The sequence below is a fragment of the Sinohyriopsis cumingii genome, chromosome 1 (assembly GCF_028554795.1).
Source record: "Sinohyriopsis cumingii isolate HCF-2022 chromosome 1, ASM2855479v2, whole genome shotgun sequence".
Lineage (NCBI taxonomy): Eukaryota > Metazoa > Mollusca > Bivalvia > Unionida > Unionidae > Sinohyriopsis > Sinohyriopsis cumingii.
The window spans coordinates 179,076,573-179,096,374 of NC_142961.1; the positions used below are offsets into that span (position 1 = coordinate 179,076,573).

Genomic DNA, 19,802 nt, shown 5'->3' on the forward strand with positions numbered 1-19,802 from the left:
CTCATTGGGCATTGACCATTTGTCCACCAAGTCTCGCTACATCACAGATTCATATACCGTTGGGCACTTAAATTGGACACATAGTATTGGGCACATAGCATGTACGATCTTGCTTCAGTCAGATAAAAAACAAAGTACAGTTACAGTGATGGAAACCCTACTGATAAACATAAAGGCCTTTACTCTGAGTATCTTCTAAATTAATTATATGGTCCATGAGCAAGGATTGGTGACTATAGCTCAGATTTTGAATAATATTAATAGTGTTCAGAATTAAAATTCTTACAGATCAAGATAAGAATATAACGCTGACTTTAATGGAGAAAAATGTATATAAAAGTCAGTAACACCACCTGGTCTACTTTTGGTTCAGGGCAATTGTCATGAAAAAGTTCATGTTCATTTTTTTATGTTAAATTAATGCAATATTTACTTTATAAAGGAAGTTTGTCAGTTACAATAGGAACATTAATATAAATCGTGTCAATTTTATGTCTCAGTTTCTCCAAAATAATGTTTGATGATACTACCAAGTATTTGAATCAAAATGGCATGTAGATTGTTGACGATTAGATGAGGCTAACTGTATTATGAATTTCGTGGTCATTTTTTTAATCCCTAGAAACGTCTCCTTTGACACATTTGGTACAACACTGAGAGTTGTTACTGTACGACTTATAAAGCACAATGAAAGTGCTAACTCTGTATAAAAAGGATACCAGTCTTTAAATGACATTTGTCATATGCCTTGATTGTCCTTTATATTTACAGGATTCACTGTACATTCATCAAATTCTTTCACATTCTTCTAATTCAGCTGGTATGCAATTAACATTTTCTTCAAATATATTAATTGATTGTTCATCATTTGAGTGAAGCAGATACAATGAAATTTGTTTGATGCACACACTGACAATGTGTATGATTTAATACACCATTCTGCTATAAGTAGAAGTGATGAACACTTCTAACATTCTTAAATAACCATTGTCTAATTCCATATTTTTCATGCTACCCTTAACGGAAGTCCAACAATATATTAAATTTGATGTTAAAGTATTTATTTAATTTTATAAAATGGAGGACTTGACAAAAAGTGACTTCTTTTATTGTTATTTGTTATATCTAACATGTTGTATTGCTTCATATTTTTCAGACCAAACTAGGCAGGGTGAAACAGGCTGTTGTGGGCTGCTTCCCTTCAGGTTTGTGTTTAACCAGTGAGGATATACCACAGAGACTGGACCATTTTGTGGACTCCAGCATTACAGAGTCATACAGGTCTGACCGGCTAATCATAAGTTAATTTTCAACTTTTAAAATTTATCTTCAGACTCATTACCTGATCATAATATGTTAGTGTTACTACCACTGCCTTTTAAACACAGCCCTTCCAAACTTGTTTTGCAACAAAAATGCTAGAAGAAAGCTGTCCACTTTGGTGGAGGTCAGATAAGAGTGATCTCCCCTTGGTTAGAGGGATTACCTTGGCCAGATTAATTATTTGGGCAAGTGAGAAAAAAGAGGAAATACTCCAGCAAAAATTTGGACATCAGGATTGCTTCCAACACCATCTCATTTCACAGCTTGTTATAATAAGAGACATTGGTGGTGGAGAGCTAGACAAACAATTGTTGTACACACATTGCCAGTCCCACAGTCCTGTCCATGACCATAACACTTGGCAGTAGCTATAGCAGGGCTTAAAAATTAATGCACATGGTCTGTCTCCCTTAAGAATGGGCCTTAAAAATTATATTGGCAGTGTCTTCTATTCTGTCAAAGAATCACATCTCAGGCTGGAATTTTCAATGTGTATTGGTTCTCCTCAGTGCAGCAACAGATCTTTTTATCTTGGGCTGCATGTTTACAAGAGCATTGTAGATGATTTTCTTGTCATAGTGGTAACCAAAGTTTTTTCCACTTGATTAAGAAATTACAGTTTTAGGTTTCAGGATGTGAGGTCTCGTCGTAGCAAAAGGGATAAGCTTTGTTGGCTTACAGCAGGTATTCCCCTCTAGATTCAGCCACAGGGAATCACAATCTGCATGGATGCCAGCATAGCAAGCTGGTATGCTCACCTCTTGCTTTTTACAGAATCTCAATATTTTGGGAAGTTTATATGGTATGGTGCCATCAGGACCATTCATTAAACAGTAGTCTCCTGGAGATGAAGGCTATAGTGAAGGGCATTCTCATTCATTAAGATAACTCCATTATCTTCGGGTTTGGGATTTTCTAAAGTGATGGCATCATCAACAAATCCACATCCATACCTGCAACATCCTGGGCAGACACAATGTCCAGACAGAAATAGTTTATTCAATCTGAATGGTTAATCTATTTGCAAAGTGGAATGCAAAGCTACCAACCTTTGTCTCTCCAGTTCCAGATTTATTGGATTGATCCAATGATGTTGTTTCCATGAACTGGAACAATCTAAATGCATATGCTTTCGATTCAGTCCCTCTCATTCCATGTGTCTTGCAAAAACAAGGAATAAAATTGCCATCTGGTCCTGATTACTTCTCCCAAGTGGGAAGAATTGTGGGTAAATGATCTTGTAAACTTTAGAAAGAGTAAATTATCAGGAAAATCTTGGTCTTTCCTCACCTGCTCAGACAGCAGTGAATGCTTATGTTTCCTCTGAATCAGTGCGTCTAGTTCATGTTAAGCAAGCCCTCAGGACAAAACAGTTCTCAGAACAAGTGATGGGCAGAATTTGTCAGGCTAGAATACCTACATCTTTGAAGGTATACCAAGGTAAGTGGAGAGTTTTATTCTTTGAATACATTTCCCGATCTCATTAACATTAGAGATATAAACCTGCTGCCTTATGTTTTGAAATTTCGATCAATGAAAATGTCACTTATGCCGAGTGGAGGCAGTACTTTAATAAATAAATGCAAATTAATTTTTTTTTAATCAATTGAAATTTGTGTTCTAGTTCTATCTTTTAGTTCCTTTTAAGTGTAATCATCATAAGTGCAACGTGTCCTCTTGAAATTAAATGTAAAATGTGTCAATCTACCATAACAGCTATGTCCGCAAGCATTTCTCTGAGAACCTAATTAAATGTCGACCATGTTTTGATAACTGACTTCCAGAAGTATTTGTTGTATTGTTGCACTGAATTAAAAGCTGGCATCCTTTGTGTTATCACATTAATTATGTCTTTTGAATCAAATAAAGGAGGTGGAATAAAAGAAAAGTTAAAAGGCACAAAAATCCAACAAGCTTAAAATCTAGTGGCCCTGGTTGTATGTCGGGTGAACTCACTTAATTTGATCAGTTGAACACTTATAAATGTTTTTGTGTATTTAACATAAACTACATTAAATTAACAGACTCTTTCATAACTGTGATCAAAGATAATAAGGCAGCCAAGTGAAATGGATACTTCGTAAAATAAAGAGCTTGATTTCACAGATACGGACCATTGTGGGCAAGTGAGTTTCAGAGGATTCTTGAAGTGGCACTTAGAGATATCCTCAAGGATGATAAGAAGTTTCATTATTACTTCAAATGAAGTCACGACATCAGTATTGTACTAATTGAACAATACAAAAATTGAGTTTCAACATAGACGATTGTTTCACGAAATAAATGTCACTTGTTTTTGAAAAAAAAGGAATCTTGTTTGGTGGAATATCAACAGTTAGTCTAGTTCCCTGCTCTGTGGACTCCCAATTTGTCAGGATAATATTAACACCACTACAGGAACCAGACTGATCAAGAAGACAAAAAGCAGTTACATAATACACATATTTTTTTTGCATACACGTGAAGGTTGTTTAAACCAGTTGGAATGATCTTTCATAGGTTTGACGTTTTGAAAATAAATGTTATTTAAGCAGAATGATGAAAAACTTAATTAGAAAAAGCACATTATTATAAATTATTAACGACGTAATTGTAAAATGAGGATTCAGTCAATAAAAAGCCCAGTTCCCAAATGCCGCTCCCCCCCCCCACAGTTTTCTCGATGTCAAAGCGGTTTAATTCAATTTTTGGAGGTTCCTTGGTAACTCCCACCTCATTTATAGTGCGGACAATGTTTGTGGACCCCGTTGTACGCGAGTTATCGAGGGAGAGGTGTATATCATAAAGACAAAGTGCAGTAACTATTGCCCATTATCTTCCTTAGACACCACTATGTGTTGCCACTTTTTAAGTTTTGCTCCTGTACAGATTGTATAGATTAAGTCTCCCATTAATCTAAGTTTTTATTTTGGCAGATATTTTGTGAAATCTATCCTTTTCTTGGGCTTGAGACTTTTTGGACCATATAGTCCAACACACTATTGCTGATGCATGTTGACTTTCAAGTATTTGTGCATACATGCTGTGTTTAGTTTGCATACTCTGTTTATAACACATGTTATGAGCAAATTATTTAACATTATTAACACACTAACATCTTTATTTATTATTTCTATTTCTTTATTATTACAGAAACATGTCTTATAAATGCAGTAGATGCAAGAAATAAATGCAAAGGAAGACATGCACAAGTTTTGCCTGTTGTGTACAGAATGTAATGCAATGTTTGGTTCGAGGATACCTGGTGAGCTGTTCTACAAAGAGCAGCAATAGGCAAAGAGATGATGGAGAAAAGCACACAAGACAAGTATGGATGTACTATGTATACTTCTGAATACAGATTCAGTCTGAGCCTTGTGGGTGTACTACTGGGTCCCCCCAACCTAAAATCAGAAGGATGACACTTTCCACTACTATGACATCAGTAGATTTGGGGGAACAAAATGCAGATATGTTGCAGTTAAATACACCAGCCTTTCAGCAACATATGTGTTGGCCAAGACAGGAGATTGTGTAGCAATTCATAACTTCAGGCTGTGTTTTACGTATCCCTCCATCTTTAGCAGACAACTTGGATGCAATGGGTGATTGTTCTGCCATTCTTTGGCACCCAATTGGTAAGAGTTTGTCTGCAAGACTAAGCATGGCCTTCGGGCGTATAAGACTGGCTGCAAGGGGTATATTTCAGATCCAGAGGATCCAGCATGTAGTACCATCTCTAGCAGTTATGGACATCCAGCCAGCCCATACCTCCCAACCTGGTCTTGATTAAGGGAATCTTAGTGATGGATCAGACAATTTAAACAGACATATAGCTTTATATATTTACAATAGGAATCTTAACCTAAGATCTATCCATATATGCAAGCCAGCAGTTACACATACAGATCAGGACATGCGTTGTCGGAAAAATGTTTTTTGGCATGACTGGTACCAAGCCAACCAGTCCAGTTTCTGTACACTTTCAACCAGGCTGACCATTCTCCCGGCTAACCAGCCCTCTGCCAGGTGCGACATAATTGCTTGGCAGAGCCACCTTGTCCTGTTTTCACTGCATACCAGCAGTGTATTAGCAGTGGTTTATATAGGAATGATGGCATTGTGTCATTGCTACACTACGACATGGTTTATCCAAAATGGAAGCAGACAAGGACCACGAGTATTCATGCAGTGAGTTTGAAGATACTTCTGAGTAACTGCCTTTTCCAGTCTGACCACTGAGAGGACAGAGTTTAGTTTCATGGCTGATGTCCAAGAGATATGCCAGGGTTTTGTTGGCTTTATAACCTCAACCACCAGGCATGACTGTATAGGCAAAGTGTTGGTCAACATTGATGATAAGGAACAATCTTATTTCCATTTTCTTCCCCAGTCAGCACAACTCAAGAAAATTAACTACTAGCTGTCCAGACATGTGATGAATGCTGAAGCCGTCTATTCAGTAAGCCATGTACCAGCCGTGTTCTCATTGTACTAGTACAGAATACATTCTACTGTCTACTATACTGAATTCGTGGCATTGAATAAGAAAGTAAAAATGGTTAACATGTATGCCCCATCATTTTATAAAATGGATAAAAATGTATTTCTTGCCAACATTGCCACATTTTCAGTGCTGGATCTCACCTCATTGGTGATTTTCTGACTGGCCGAAAAATCAGCCAACCCTCACATCTGGAAGTTGAGGCTTAAATTGCTCAGGTCATTAACAGTGTAGCTCACCGTACTACATTGACTACCTCTGCCAGTCTTGACTTCCTTCATCATGATGCATGTTTACATATAATGGTTATTCAGATCTTATACCAGCACAATCAGTCTAGGAAGCTATCTTACATGGTAGGAATGAAATCAAATTCCTTTATCCCCAACCTTTTGCCTAATATGCCTACCATCCATAGAAAGCCTACTGATGGGTGCCAGACTCCTGTGATTCTGATGACATTGCATTAACCTATTCCCCCAAAATGAATGTCATTTCGGTAGGCTTCAGATTTTGTTTCTCCACCCTCCTCTTTCTTCCTCTTTTTTTCTATTGGGTATGCCATCAGACTGGGAGAAAGGCCATGTTCTTTGGCAGGAAATACAGTTGCTCATCTACAAATGGACAGTAACATTTTTGGGGGTTCTATTCACAGCTGTTCCTTACCAAAATGTTAACAGCAAACTAAGGCTGATAACTTGATTTTTTGATCAAAGTTCAACATGGAGTGGGCTTGCTCTGTCCAACTTTAAATCTGAAGGGACGAGTATGCAATCAGTCTTGATCTCACAGATGCCTTGTTTCATGTCCCAGACTGATAGTGCCATAAAAGATCATATAACCATGGTCTGGATTGCTTTAAGCAGGAGAGTGGGTCATCATTCATTTTGGAATTTAATATTTCTTCCCTAGAAAAATAGCTGTGATATTGGTGGGATGCTCAGCATTCCCTCCACCTATTACATATTACCTAATCTCTTAATGTAATTGAGGAAAGTATTCAAAGGAGAAAGCAAATTTATAATTGCTATATAATTTGCTTTCAGTAGGTCGAGCAGAAAGACATAATGGCTGTTTTCCAGCTTGACAGTAGCAGTACATGATATTTTGTTACACCTTATTGAAAACTTGTCCAACTTGCAAAAAATTTAGTGCCTTGCTGAGGTCCTATTAGGGTTGTCATTTCTGCATATGGACTTTCATTTATTTGCATCTTTGGAAAAAAGAAAGGCTTAAGCCTTTCAAGCCTCAAGCCTCAAGCAACATACTTGAAGATGAAACCAAGTTTTGGGGTAAAATGGGTCTTTGAAAATACTTACCCAATCATAATACTGGCACAGCCTTCTAAACTCCCCAGTTACTTTTTAAAACCTGACATAGTGTGCATATCCATTTCAGTAGTAACTGCAATATGGATAGCATTTGGCACCAGTCCCTTTATCCAAGGGGAGATGACTCTTGTCTTAATTTGACTTAGATGGCCAGATGATATTAACACTTTTGTTGCTAAAAATAGGCTTGGAAGGTCTGGATTTGGTAGTGTTCATAATGTGTTATGATCAAGTAAATATTATTCAAGAAACATATTTACTCCAAAAACTTTTTTTAATAAGTTTAGTCTCCACTAAATTCACATACTTTCGGAATTTGGGATGAAAGAGCCCTTGTTTTAGAATGTGTTTTATGTTTATTAAATGTTCATGTTTTAAATTTAAAATAAATGTTTACTTACTATCTGTATGTTGAGGAGGGATATATCTGATCTTTCCAGTGTATATACATATTACATGCTTATATCACACAACATTTCCTATATGGTTCAAGAAAGAAACTTACTTCTTTATGTGACTATGACCTATCAGAGGGATATTTATTTTCCTGCCATGGATAATAACCATCATTACTGGTAATTATAATTCCTGTTTATATCATGTAATGCAAGTAATGTCAAATAACAAGCTAAAATGCTTTATTTATCTTCATTCCAGTGGTAAAATTGTTGTTTGAGGACCATATGTATCTGTTTAGTGTAAGTTACTAAATTATACCTAATACCTATGTATTTCTATTACCTACAATAGAACTTGGACTGAAACATTTAGAAAATCTATAAAATAGATGATTCTGCAATTTGTTGTTATATCTTGGATACTGCAAGCAAAGTTCAAAGAGAAGAGATAATTTTTGTATTGATGGTGTTGTTAATATTGAATTGACATGGTTGCAGTGATTTTAACTTTTCCTCAGTCATGGCTGCCATCTCACCCTCTGTATGTGTGGGTTAGAGAAATGGTGTCAAACCCCAAAACAACCAACTCTGTAATTATTATTGTTTTTCCAACTGAGTTTTGCTGTAGTACCATCCATGGTTGCTTTATAGTCGGGTCCAGCTGCAAAACAACATAGACTCATATCTGCTGGCCCATAATGCACTGGCAGATCAGGTCAATCTTGCTTGTTTTACTGATATTACTCCTAGTAAACTGATTAGACCATATCTGCTGGCCCATTATGCAATGGCAGATTGGGGTCTCTGCAGTTTGCATTTGGAGTTGACTTACAAATAAGTATACACAGTATTAATGTCAGTTATTTTGTTTCATGACAGGCCATACAGTATTAATGTCAGTTATTTTGTTTCATGACAGGCCATACAGTATTAATGTCAGCTATTTTGTTTCATGACAGGCCATACAGTATTAATGTCAGTTATTTTGTTTCATGACAGGCCATACAGTATTAATGTCAGCTATTTTGTTTCATGACAGGCCATACAGTATTAATGTCAGTTATTTTGTTTCATGACAGGCCATTTGTCAATCTGGAAGTAATTTTATTTTGTTTCATGACAGGCCATACAGTATTAATGTCAGTTATTTTGTTTCATGACAGGCCATTTCTTTGGTGCAGCATTAAGGACATGGATAACACGGATGCTTTACTGTATCATTGGTCAGAATCTGCCTGGAACCGACAGCTCTTCTCCACCCTCAAAATCGATACTCGCAACATTGTGAGTACAGTACAGACTCATATTAGTCACCCATTAAAGGTCCGTCACTACGTGGGAATACTTAGAATTTAAAGGGCCGTCACTACATGGGAATACTTAGAATTTAAAGGGCTGTCACTACATGGGAATACATAGAATTTACTTTCATTTTTGTGCAGATTCAGTTTGGTAACGATTTCAAAATATGCCGATAATGACCCAGCATTCAGTGGTCTTTTTGCTGATAGAATACATCCCCTTCCACAATCCCCAAATACAGGTACACATGAAAAATTAAATTTTGCAAAAACCATGAACATTGTTAACCACAATAATAAATGAATTGACAGTATTTTTAATGTTGGCATAGAGCTCTTTTAAGATTTTTAAGTGGCCTAAGGCCACATTTCTCCAGAACTAAGAGTCCATTGTCTAGTCTTTGAAATCTGTGGTCCATACGTGTAACTCATCTGGTTAAGTGAATATTTTATATCATATGATTTCAAAGTGAGGACATTGGAGAGTCAGCTTTGTTAATAAAGTTTGATAAACTTACATCATTAAGACATTGAATTGATCGATGTCAGTTTCTAGTCAGTAGCTCGTGATACTGTTTTCCTTAACAGCTGTTTGGGAAGAAGAAACAATCTTACGTACCACTGACCCCCCTGGAGCCTACAAAGATCCTGACCCCAGCAGTGGTTAAGTCTGAGGATATTTTTAAACCTGATCCCACCCAAATCACTACTCAGGTATGTCACATATTTATCATTGGTTTTTAGGACTGATTCTTGTTACCTTTTAAAATTGAATGTGGGGAAAATTTGCAGGTACCTGGGCATAAATCACCAAAATTTAATGTAACATAAATTAAACAAATGAAATGGATTTTAAAAAAAAAATGAATTTTGATATATTGAAAATTAAGCCTGCGATTTTCAAAATCCATTGATTCACGAACATGCATTGTTACTGAAATTTCTCCAAATTCAGTTGATTAATTTATGTAGGATGAAAAAAAATGACTGCTTGTTCTATCTAATTACTTTGCAGATTTTATTTGTCCTTATGCAACATATGTTATCTGTGCTTGTAAAATACCTTTCCATGACTGAAATTTCATCACAGATGATGCTTGTCATAAGTAAGATCAGTTTATGTGCTTTCATTTTAATGCCATTAAGAATGAAAAAATAATATACAATTTGTGCCATTGTGCTTGTTTTTACACCATGTGCTGTGACTAGCAGTTCACATATATGCATGCACATGCATCTCATTGCACAATGGGCACATTTAATTTATGCCATAACCTCAGAAATTCATCTGTGGCTTGAATCGAGCATTGCCTGTCAATGTTTACGTTTATATGTACCCTTTTTTAAATGCACCAAAGTAGAATGTGCATTAATATTTTGGAAATACAAGTTAAAATCTCCTAAAATGGGTCTATTATATGCACACTGCACCCTTGTTTTAATACACCTGGATGCATTATGATGCAATATAATGTAGGAGAAGGTTTCAGTCACATCTTTTCGTATAACAAATGCTTTAAAAAAAAGTGTGCCCCTATTTGCCAAACATGAATAAAATTGCAATCAAATGCATTGGGTAGAATTAAAAAAATTAATTGGCATTCAAATCTCAGTTGTGTAAGAGTTATTGGTTATGATCAGGTCATCTCATTTCAGTTGTCTAATTGATCACTAGTTTAAATGTTATGTAAATATAATTTAAGTTTGTAATATGAATCAGTGTTAAATTATACTAACATTATCAAGGACATTGAATCAGTGATGAATAGGAATTTTGCTTTTGCTTTAAATGAAATTATAGCATCAATATTTTACCAATAGAACAATAAAAAATCTAGTTTTAATAAAGTTGTATCTCTAAATAGTTATTAATTTTAAAACAAAAAGAATGTTCGTTATGAATCATTAAGAACACTAGAATGTATCTGCATTCACATCCAAAAGGCAGTGTCATAACATACCATCTATTTTCTGGTACTCATGTGATTTGTGTTGAAACTGCTAGTTGTAGTATTTTTAATGATCTTTTGGAGATTGGTTATTTTAAAGATAAAGGTAATTTGTACAGGAAAAGCTATTAATTGACAATCTTTCTCTTCACAGTTATAAAACAATTTGATCTGACACCCATGCCAGTCTCTCCACTCTTCTCTGTGTCTATATCAAACCCTTAATTTTTCAGTGGTCCCACTGCAACTCATGCCATCATTATTATTCAGTCTGTTTTTACAGACCATATTGTGCACAAGTTACAGAGAGAGTGGTGTACTAAGCTTAGTCATTAGTATACCCATACTGTAGTGCTTTATCACCTTATTATCAAAGTTAGATGATAGGTCAGGTATCATCTGCTACTGTAAGTACAACCAATGTCTGTTGCCCCAGAGTGGACAGCTACACCTGACTCCATCTGGCAAGTCCTCTCTGCATAGGCAGATTTGCTTGTCATCCCTTTGCTGTGATCTGCTGTGAAGGCAGGCAAAAGCAGGATGGACTGCACAGGGCATCGGTTCAGGTGCGGATTGAACTGATGGTCATTCGCTGCAACTGGGCAGAAGTCTCAGTATTGTCATGCCACTGGATTTAGACAGACCTAAACGAGTGAAGGCAACTCAGTACAACTTTCACTTAAATCCAACTCATATACAAGTCATGAGTCGAGAAAGCAGTTTGATTCAGATTACTCTTTCATACAGAAATCAATCCATTTCAGTCGCTTTTGATAAGTACAAAGCTTATTTCTTCCAAAAATGAAAAATCTAAAACTTGCATCATTTTGGTATAAATATTCATGATTTCAAGGAATAAGTTGGTGGTAGAATCTTACAAGTAGTCAAAAAGATTTGGTCTAGAAAATACTGATGTACCAAGTTATCTATATCTCATTCCAAAAATGCCTTGTTTGAAGGAATCATCTGCTAAAATCACCTTGAACATCACAATTTTCTCATAACCTATTAACATATATACCTGAAGTAATATTATCACTTAACATTGCAGGTTAAACGTGTGTAAAATAAACCCAACATATCATACATGTGGTTCACTGTACAATACTGGGAGAAAGAGAGACAATGAATCTATTCCATTACCAACATAGGTAAAGGGAGATAACATTTATAGTAAAGCATGTACATGTGATGGGACCACTGTTTATAACCTTGTTGATGTGTGCTTATTACAATGAGCTTAAAATTGCCAAAATGAAAAGTTATGTGCACAGTGAGTAATTACATAAAATGAAAAATATAATTACACTAGCAGACATCAGTAGTTTCAGGGTGAAAAACCTGCAGACAGTGGCACAAGCTGCTACTATTCCATCTTCAGAAATGTTTTTCTTGAAATGAATCACCATATGAGAGTTTAAGTTACCAATGCCAATTTTGATAGCAAGCTCTATGATGTTTACAACATCTAAACAGTCTTCCTGTTAGTTTATTATATGGTTTGTATTGAAAGAAGACACACTGAGGGCAGAAGTTATCTGGGCTCTGCACAGTTTCAAAGAATAACAGTTATTCATCTAACATGGGAATAAACAAAATCTTTGCCAGCATGTTCCCAAAAAGCAACATTGCTAACAAATTTCATGTGGAGATAGAAAAACTTTCTATCTCACCTTGAAAAATCCTTCAGAAAATTTTGAATTTTGTCAAAAGGTTCTGCTAAGGACCATGTCTTACTCCTAAAACATCAAAACATTTGACGGTATTGATTTCCTTAGAACACCATGCAGAGTCATTGAAAAGTAAGTACATTGCAAATATTGTTACAATAATGTATTCTTTACTTTCATTGTATGCATAATTGTTACCACAATGTGGTATTTCGCACAGCATTAAAGTGTTCATGACAGAAAAGATGAACAAATTGCAGGTTCCTTTTTTCTTTTCTTCTGGTGAGTCACATAACAAAAACTATGCAGTGATGTGAAAGGAAATGAATTTATTATATAGATAAACAGTCAAAGAACATGAATATTGAGCTTTTTAAGCATTTCTTATTTTATTAAAAGGGTTGTATCAGTCTTGTTGTACTGTAACAGATTCATTATTTCACAAGGACATGATGTGTGTAGGCAGCTTTAGTGCCTTGATCCTCTCATCAGGTTGACTTAGAAGAATATTTTTTTGTTCTGCTGTAAAACTGCACCCCTTCTGAAAATTGAAAAAAATAGGTATGAAATAGTGAACATTATATATTACAAAATATGGTATTAATGATGCAATCTTGCATCTTATTGGTTGTGCATGTTACAATTCTAGAAGCCATGTTTGTGATCAGGTTTTGATCAAACTTGGAATATATGTTTCTGTCATCAGGATCTTTGTTTTGTTAATGAGCAAGATTGGTACCTGTTAATGAGGCTATCTTGCTTCTGATTGGCTGGCTTCATAGTACTCTTGTGATTTGTTTTGTTTATTATCTTAAAGATCTAGAATGACTTTGATTATGAGCAAGAGTCTGTGCATAATTATTATGCTTTTATCATTAGAAAGAATTTGCATCATACATAGTTTGGGAGATAGTTTACTTAAGATGTTTTCTTATACTGCTAAATAAGCCTGCTTAGGAAAATGATCAACAAAGTTATGTAAGCCAGGCCCAGTTACCCTTTTTGATAACTTGCAAGTCTTATGGCCTCATTTGAGAAGTGTGTTGTGGGTTTATGAATACCACAGTATTTATGTGAGCATAATATATGGCCTTCTTTTGCATTGTGGCTATTTCCTTATATGTCTGCTTAATTTGCATATTTGTAAATGTATTTTTCATATTTATCTATATTTGCATAAAATTGTCATTACTTGTACGTGCTTATTACTGCCATCCAGTTGTAATGGGGATGTCATGGCCATTTACTGAATATACCTGCATGCATTACACAGCTATGCTGTCTCTTTCTCTCACTGCTCACTTTTCATACTGCTAATCTTTAGTGGTAAATATGGTTCTAGAGGAACTGTCTGCAGGCATGTGTTTAATCAGTATTTCATCATGGTACATGTGCTATCCAGTTTGAATACATCATACAACTATCCCCTCTCTCTCTCTAATTGTGTCACTGTTCACTTAGTGTACTATTACTCTTCAAAGTAATGGTCAGTATAATTCAAGAGAAACTGTCTGCAGGTTTATATATATTCAGTCTTGATGGTACTGTACCTGTGCTATACATTTCACATATCATTACCTCTACAGGTGTATGTTGAATCACTGTTCCTTCATGGTACTGTACCTGTGCTATACATAACCGCCATTCTGTCATGGTTGAATTGTCAAATTTGCTCAAAACTTGCAGACAGGGTTGTCTTATTTCAGATGTTTCAATGAATGTTATTTCCAAAATCCATCATTTTCATATGGCACTTCTATATTATCACCTCATTTCATAAGTACATGTAACATGACAATGTTATTAAAGGCTGATGTGCCATAGACTGGAATGTATTTCTGAATCATTTTATTACAGTATTTTAATTTTATTGTATAAAATCAGATTTTGAGTGATAAGTTGGATGTTACATTTCATTGTTCTTAGTATAGTTTTAAAAGTTGTAGTCAGTGACTGCTTACTTGAAAAAGTTTTTTAAAAATGGGAGTCCAAGTAGTGCAACTTTTTGTTTCTTAGATGTCCTGTTTTCATTATCATAGTTACTATAGAGCCACTATCTACTTTCAGTCAGCCAATCTTGTGACAATCAGGCTTGTGTTTAGCCTTGCACATCATACTGAAGAAAGTATGTCAAGTTGCCATTGTAGAAGCATACATTTCATAATCACTCATAAATGAAGTTCTATCTGTACATGATACCTAAAAGCAGCTGATCTGATTACTATTACGTGGTAGCTCTTATTTCTCTGACAAACAAAATAAATCAGTGATGTGGAAGAGTACCAAGATGTTCCAATATCTCTACTATTTTTCTAGATCTAGCCTATGATACATTGTGTGTGTTACAGACAACTTAGACAGATTTACATTATGATGGTTGCAAGTGTGCTGAATGGTACCTATAAATACTAGTGTCAAAATTCACATGCATGTAATCAGTTAATCAAATCAATTAAAAGACATAATTATCTGACATATGGGACTTCTCCTATTCCATTTGCAATCACTAAACTCATTTTGATAACCCATACACTACACGATTGATTGCTTTGTAGATATATATATAAAAAAAAGACTAATTGCTGACAAAATCCTTCCAGCCTGAGGATTTGGCTTTTATAAATTCCTTGTATCCAAAATTTGAAATGTACATCGTTTTACGTGGATTTCAGAATCCTGTAGAATCCTGCACATACAATCATTGAATTATTTAAATCCTTGGTTGGCTGGGATCACAGAAAACATAAATTAATTAACTTCATATTTTTCTTTTACAAATTACTGTTCATATAGGATTGTCTAAATCTTATGGTTTAGATTTATTGTAGTATCACTTATTCTTGTTAATAACTTACTGTCTATACCCATTTATATGTCGAGTCCAATTGCAAATAACACAGACTATGATTTGCCATTGCATAATGCACTAGCACTAGGGTCTATGTTATTTGTTCTAGTGCTTACTCCTAACAAACCACACAGATCTAGACCTGCCATTGCAAAATGTGCCAGAAGATCTTGGTCTGTCAGTTTGCATTTGGACCTGACTTATCAACAAGGACATATCTTAGTAAATTTTATTTTGATCTTTCTGGTTTGTCTTACTTGCTGCATATTTCATGTATTACAGAAAGTAACTCTTCAGAGCAATAGGAAAACTCTGGTTACTAAACTTTCTTCCTTGGCAAGTAATAATCCTCTATATCGCATTCTGGTGACCATATTCAGATAACCCAACATGACTGCAGTAGTGTTTAGCTGGCTTACTAACTTTTACACTGTTATATTCACTGCATTGCATTGCTTGCTTACTAACTTGATGTACAAAGTATTAGTGACTACAACATTTGCTGTGTAGCAGTCCTATAAGTTGCTATGACAGCAGCATACATGTATGTCCACTTAAACAGTGAGCACTAATATATTTTTCAGCAAACTCACCTATAATTAATATTATATTATAAAGTAATATTTTGGTTGTTACAATTCGTATTGTTTTATAATGCCACTTTTTGTATTTTGCACTGTGCTTAAACTCTGCTGACCCCCAGTATTAGGCTGGTCTGCCCTGTTTAGTACTTACCATTGTCAGTTGTGTTGGTTATAGCAGTGGTTGTAGCAGTGTACACCTTTTATGTTTAAGTCATATTCAGTTGAGCTTTATTTCTTCAGATAGCTCCATTTCATGTTATTATTGATGAACAAAATAATGCAAAAAAAAGCCTCACTGTAACAAATAATACCTGTGGACCCAGAATAAAGTAATATTCCAAAGGGGCTACCATCTGTTTATCATCCATTACTTTGATATTTGGTTATAGTGATAGATCAGTAATTTGTTCTGTTCTGTGAATAGAATTAAATGCAGAGTTTACTGCAATTGTATTGATAGCTCGTTAGCTTGTGTATATGACATAGTGCATATTTATTTCTGTAGTCAGCATAATGCTGTCAAGTGGCAATTAATGCAAGGGTAGATCACTAACATGTACTTGTAGAATGGTGTGGGTTGCTACTTGGTGCTGATATAAACTTTACCCATTAAATTAGCAAAGTCACTAATGAGTTCTGTGCCACTAGTTTGCTAGTAAAACTAACAAATTAATATAAACAAAAACATTTAGAAGCCTCTCACCTATAAGCATATTAACTGCATGCTTTAAAAATGACTATATGTAAAATAGATCTTATACCATATAATCATAAGCTATACCCAGCTGTCAACATAATAGATGTAGGTTAGCCTGAGATCTGGCCCTTGCTTCAGTTATTAAACAGCTCAAATATTCTTCCTCCAATTGAGATTTTTCAGTATCGTTCTTATTGCATGCTTTTAATTTCAAGTCATTCACTGAACATTATAAAGACATTGAGGAATAAATTGCAGTCATAATATCCCACATTTTGAGAACTTAGTCTTGTTTCATCAAGAATAAATGAGAATTTCCACAAAGTTTATCAATTTCTCAACTCATTTTTTAAAGAATAAAGGTAATTCCAGGTGTATATTTTTAAACCTTGAGAGCTAGTTTTCCTCGTGCTATATCTATTGCTCCTAAAAACCACATTATTGTAAAAAATATGTTAAGCAAGATGTTGCTGAATCTCAATTTCAGGAAAATGTTTGAATTTTTTAGTGAAAGTTTGAGACAGTTTTTGTTGTTTAATCAAACACCAAAGTTGTTGATGTTGTTGTAGGGTTTAAGGCCATTTTTGAGCACAAGATAGGCTATACATGGTAGCCAATAAAAATGGTGGAGGAAGAACCCAGGAAAACACCAAAAAGAACCACTGACCCATGAAAAGCTACTGGCAAGCTTTCTCATGAACCCACACTGGCCAAGCCCGAGACTCGAACCCACGCAGACAGAGGTGAGATGGCAGTGATCTGTAATGGTGAGCACTTTAGACCACCCAGACACTCGGGGCCCCCAAACACCAAAGTAAAATGAACAATGTAAACCCTGATTTAATGGCATATGCATGTAGAATGAACAAAATAGACCCTAATCTAATGGCACATGAAAGTAGGGTGAATCATGTAGAACCTGATCTAGTGGGTACACCCTGATATAGTGGCACATGAAAGTAGAACAAACCTTGTAGATCCTGATCTAGTAGTGGCATGTGCAAGTAGAAGGAACCATGCAGACCCTAATCTGGTGGCACATTTAAGTAGAATAAATAGGGTAAATCCTAATCTAGCGGCACATGTAGGTAAAATGAACATCATAGTCCCTGATCTAGCGGCACATGTAGGTAAAATGAACATCATAGTCCCTGATCTAGCGGCACATGTAGGTAAAATGAATATCATAGTCCCTGATCTAGCGGCACATGAATTTAGAATGAACAGGGTTAACCTTGATCTAGTGGAACATAAGTAGAATTAACGGTGTAGACTGTGATCTAGTGACATGTGAGTAGAATTAACTGTGTAGACCCTGATCTAATGGCACATAGAATAAACCATGTAGACCCTCATCTAGTAGCACATGCTAGTAGATTGAATAGAGTAGACAACAAAAGTAGAAAGAACTGTGTAGACCTTGATCTTTTTGAATATGTATGGGAAATGAACTGTGAAAACACTGATCTATTGGCAAACACAAATAGAATGAACTGTATAGACCCTGATCTATTGGCACACACAAGTAAAAAATGAACTGTGTAGACCCTGATCTATTGGCAAACACAAGTAGAGTGAAATGTATAGACTCTAATCTGTTGGCAAGCACAGGTAGAATGGACTGTGTAGACCAGATCTATTGGCAGTTGCAAGTAGAATGAAATATGTAGACCCTAATCTATAGGCACACACAAGTAGAGTGAACTGTATTGACCATGATCTATTTGCACACAAGTATAATGAACTGTGCAGACCCAGGTCTGTTGGCACAAATGAGTAGAATGAACCGAGTAGACCCTGATCGACTTTGCAGATTCTAATCTACCAGCACAGTATACAGTGGCTGAACTTGACTGTTTTCATTTGTTTGGATGTTATTTATTAATTACAAGCTAGTATAGCCACAGAACCTTACAGTCTGCTAACAAACATTTATAGGATCTAGGATTTTACTGTAGCTTTAGATGAGCTTTCTGTGATTGTCTAGCACTACCAATGCAGGTGTCTGCCACATCTACATTCTTCCACCTTTTAATGAGACATGCATTTGTTATGCAGCATCTTCATTTTATTAAACTTTTTTTCATCTTTTTCTTATTAACAGATCTCGTGATAATGATCATTTCAAATTATTAGCAAACTAAATAAGTTGATATCATTGGGATGACAATTTCTGAATTAAGGCTATACATTACCTTGTCGTCATGGTTTCTTTTCTGATAAGTTTAATCAAACTGTAAATGAAATTTGCACCAAAAATGAAATAATAGTGTAATTGAAATGAAAAACAAATAGATACAATTCACAACAAAGAAGCAGAGGACATGTGCCCAAAAGATGCTTTTGTTATTTTTAGCTCAACCGGTGAGCTTAAATTCTGACCTTTTGTTTGTCATCCATTGTCTTTTCAGCATCTGTCATCTATTAGCATAAGCTTTGGCTACTTCTCCTAAACTACATTGAGGATTGAAGATTGCTATGAAACTTGACACGTATATTTATCCAAGGTCTGGTTAGCCTTAAATGACAAAGGTGCCACTCAGGCATCCAGTATGCAGCCGTCTTGAAAATTTCATTACAGCTATTTAGATACACATGAGACTTTCACCAGAAAAATTCTTATGATGTCTAGTTGGTCTGAGAGAAAATGGTGCTGCTCTGACCATCAGTGTGACCACCTTAGCAGCAATTATAAACATCTTTTATTGCTACTCCTTCATAATGGAAAGTCAGATTAACATGGGGTTTTCACCAGAAGACTTATTATGATGTCTACTTTGTCCTTTGTGAAAATTGTGGTAAACTGACCTCAAAAATAGGTGGTCATCTTGAAAATCTTATTATTGATACTACTAAAAAAAAGTCACATGTAAGTGGGGTTTTCACTAGAATTATTACACTGTATGGTGTCTAGTTGGTTCTAAATGGACATGGTGCCATTCTGGCCTCAAATATGGCCACCATGCTCATAAGGTCATCTCATAACTTTTACTTAATTCTATTCCATGGATGAATATGTTGACAAGGGGTTTTCATCAGATGATGTGCTGATTGGGCATGGAATATGGCAGCCATCTTGGAAATCTTGCTCTTTTGCTATTCATCAAGATTTTTGCAAGTAGACTTATTTTTTAGATAACTGCTGGTAATTGATCCTAAATTGAGCTGGTACCAGTCTTGCATGCAATATGGCAGTCACAGTGAACATTGTTAAAATT

At 35.4% G+C, this 19,802-nt stretch overlaps 1 protein-coding gene across 6 annotated transcripts in view; it reads left to right on the forward strand.

The window, feature by feature from the left end:
• LOC149808472 (uncharacterized) overlaps positions 1 to 19,802 on the forward strand; it is a 65,911-nt gene that overhangs the window by 9,657 nt on the left and 36,452 nt on the right. For 3 of the 6 annotated variants that reach the window (XR_016425141.1, XR_016425135.1, XM_089977769.1), the window contains exons 3-6: positions 1,157 to 1,281; positions 8,699 to 8,819; positions 9,425 to 9,550; positions 15,586 to 15,643. Coding sequence is in view for 4 of the 6 variants with exons in the window: in XM_089977769.1 (XP_089833895.1) it covers positions 1,157 to 1,281; positions 8,699 to 8,819; positions 9,425 to 9,550; positions 15,586 to 15,643 (430 nt within the window). In the remaining 2 variants the exon portion in view is untranslated. The remainder of the gene's footprint in view (positions 1 to 1,156; positions 1,282 to 8,698; positions 8,820 to 9,424; positions 9,551 to 15,585; positions 15,644 to 19,802) is intronic. The other 3 variants (XM_089977744.1, XM_089977750.1, XM_089977764.1) reach the window with 1 other exon arrangement.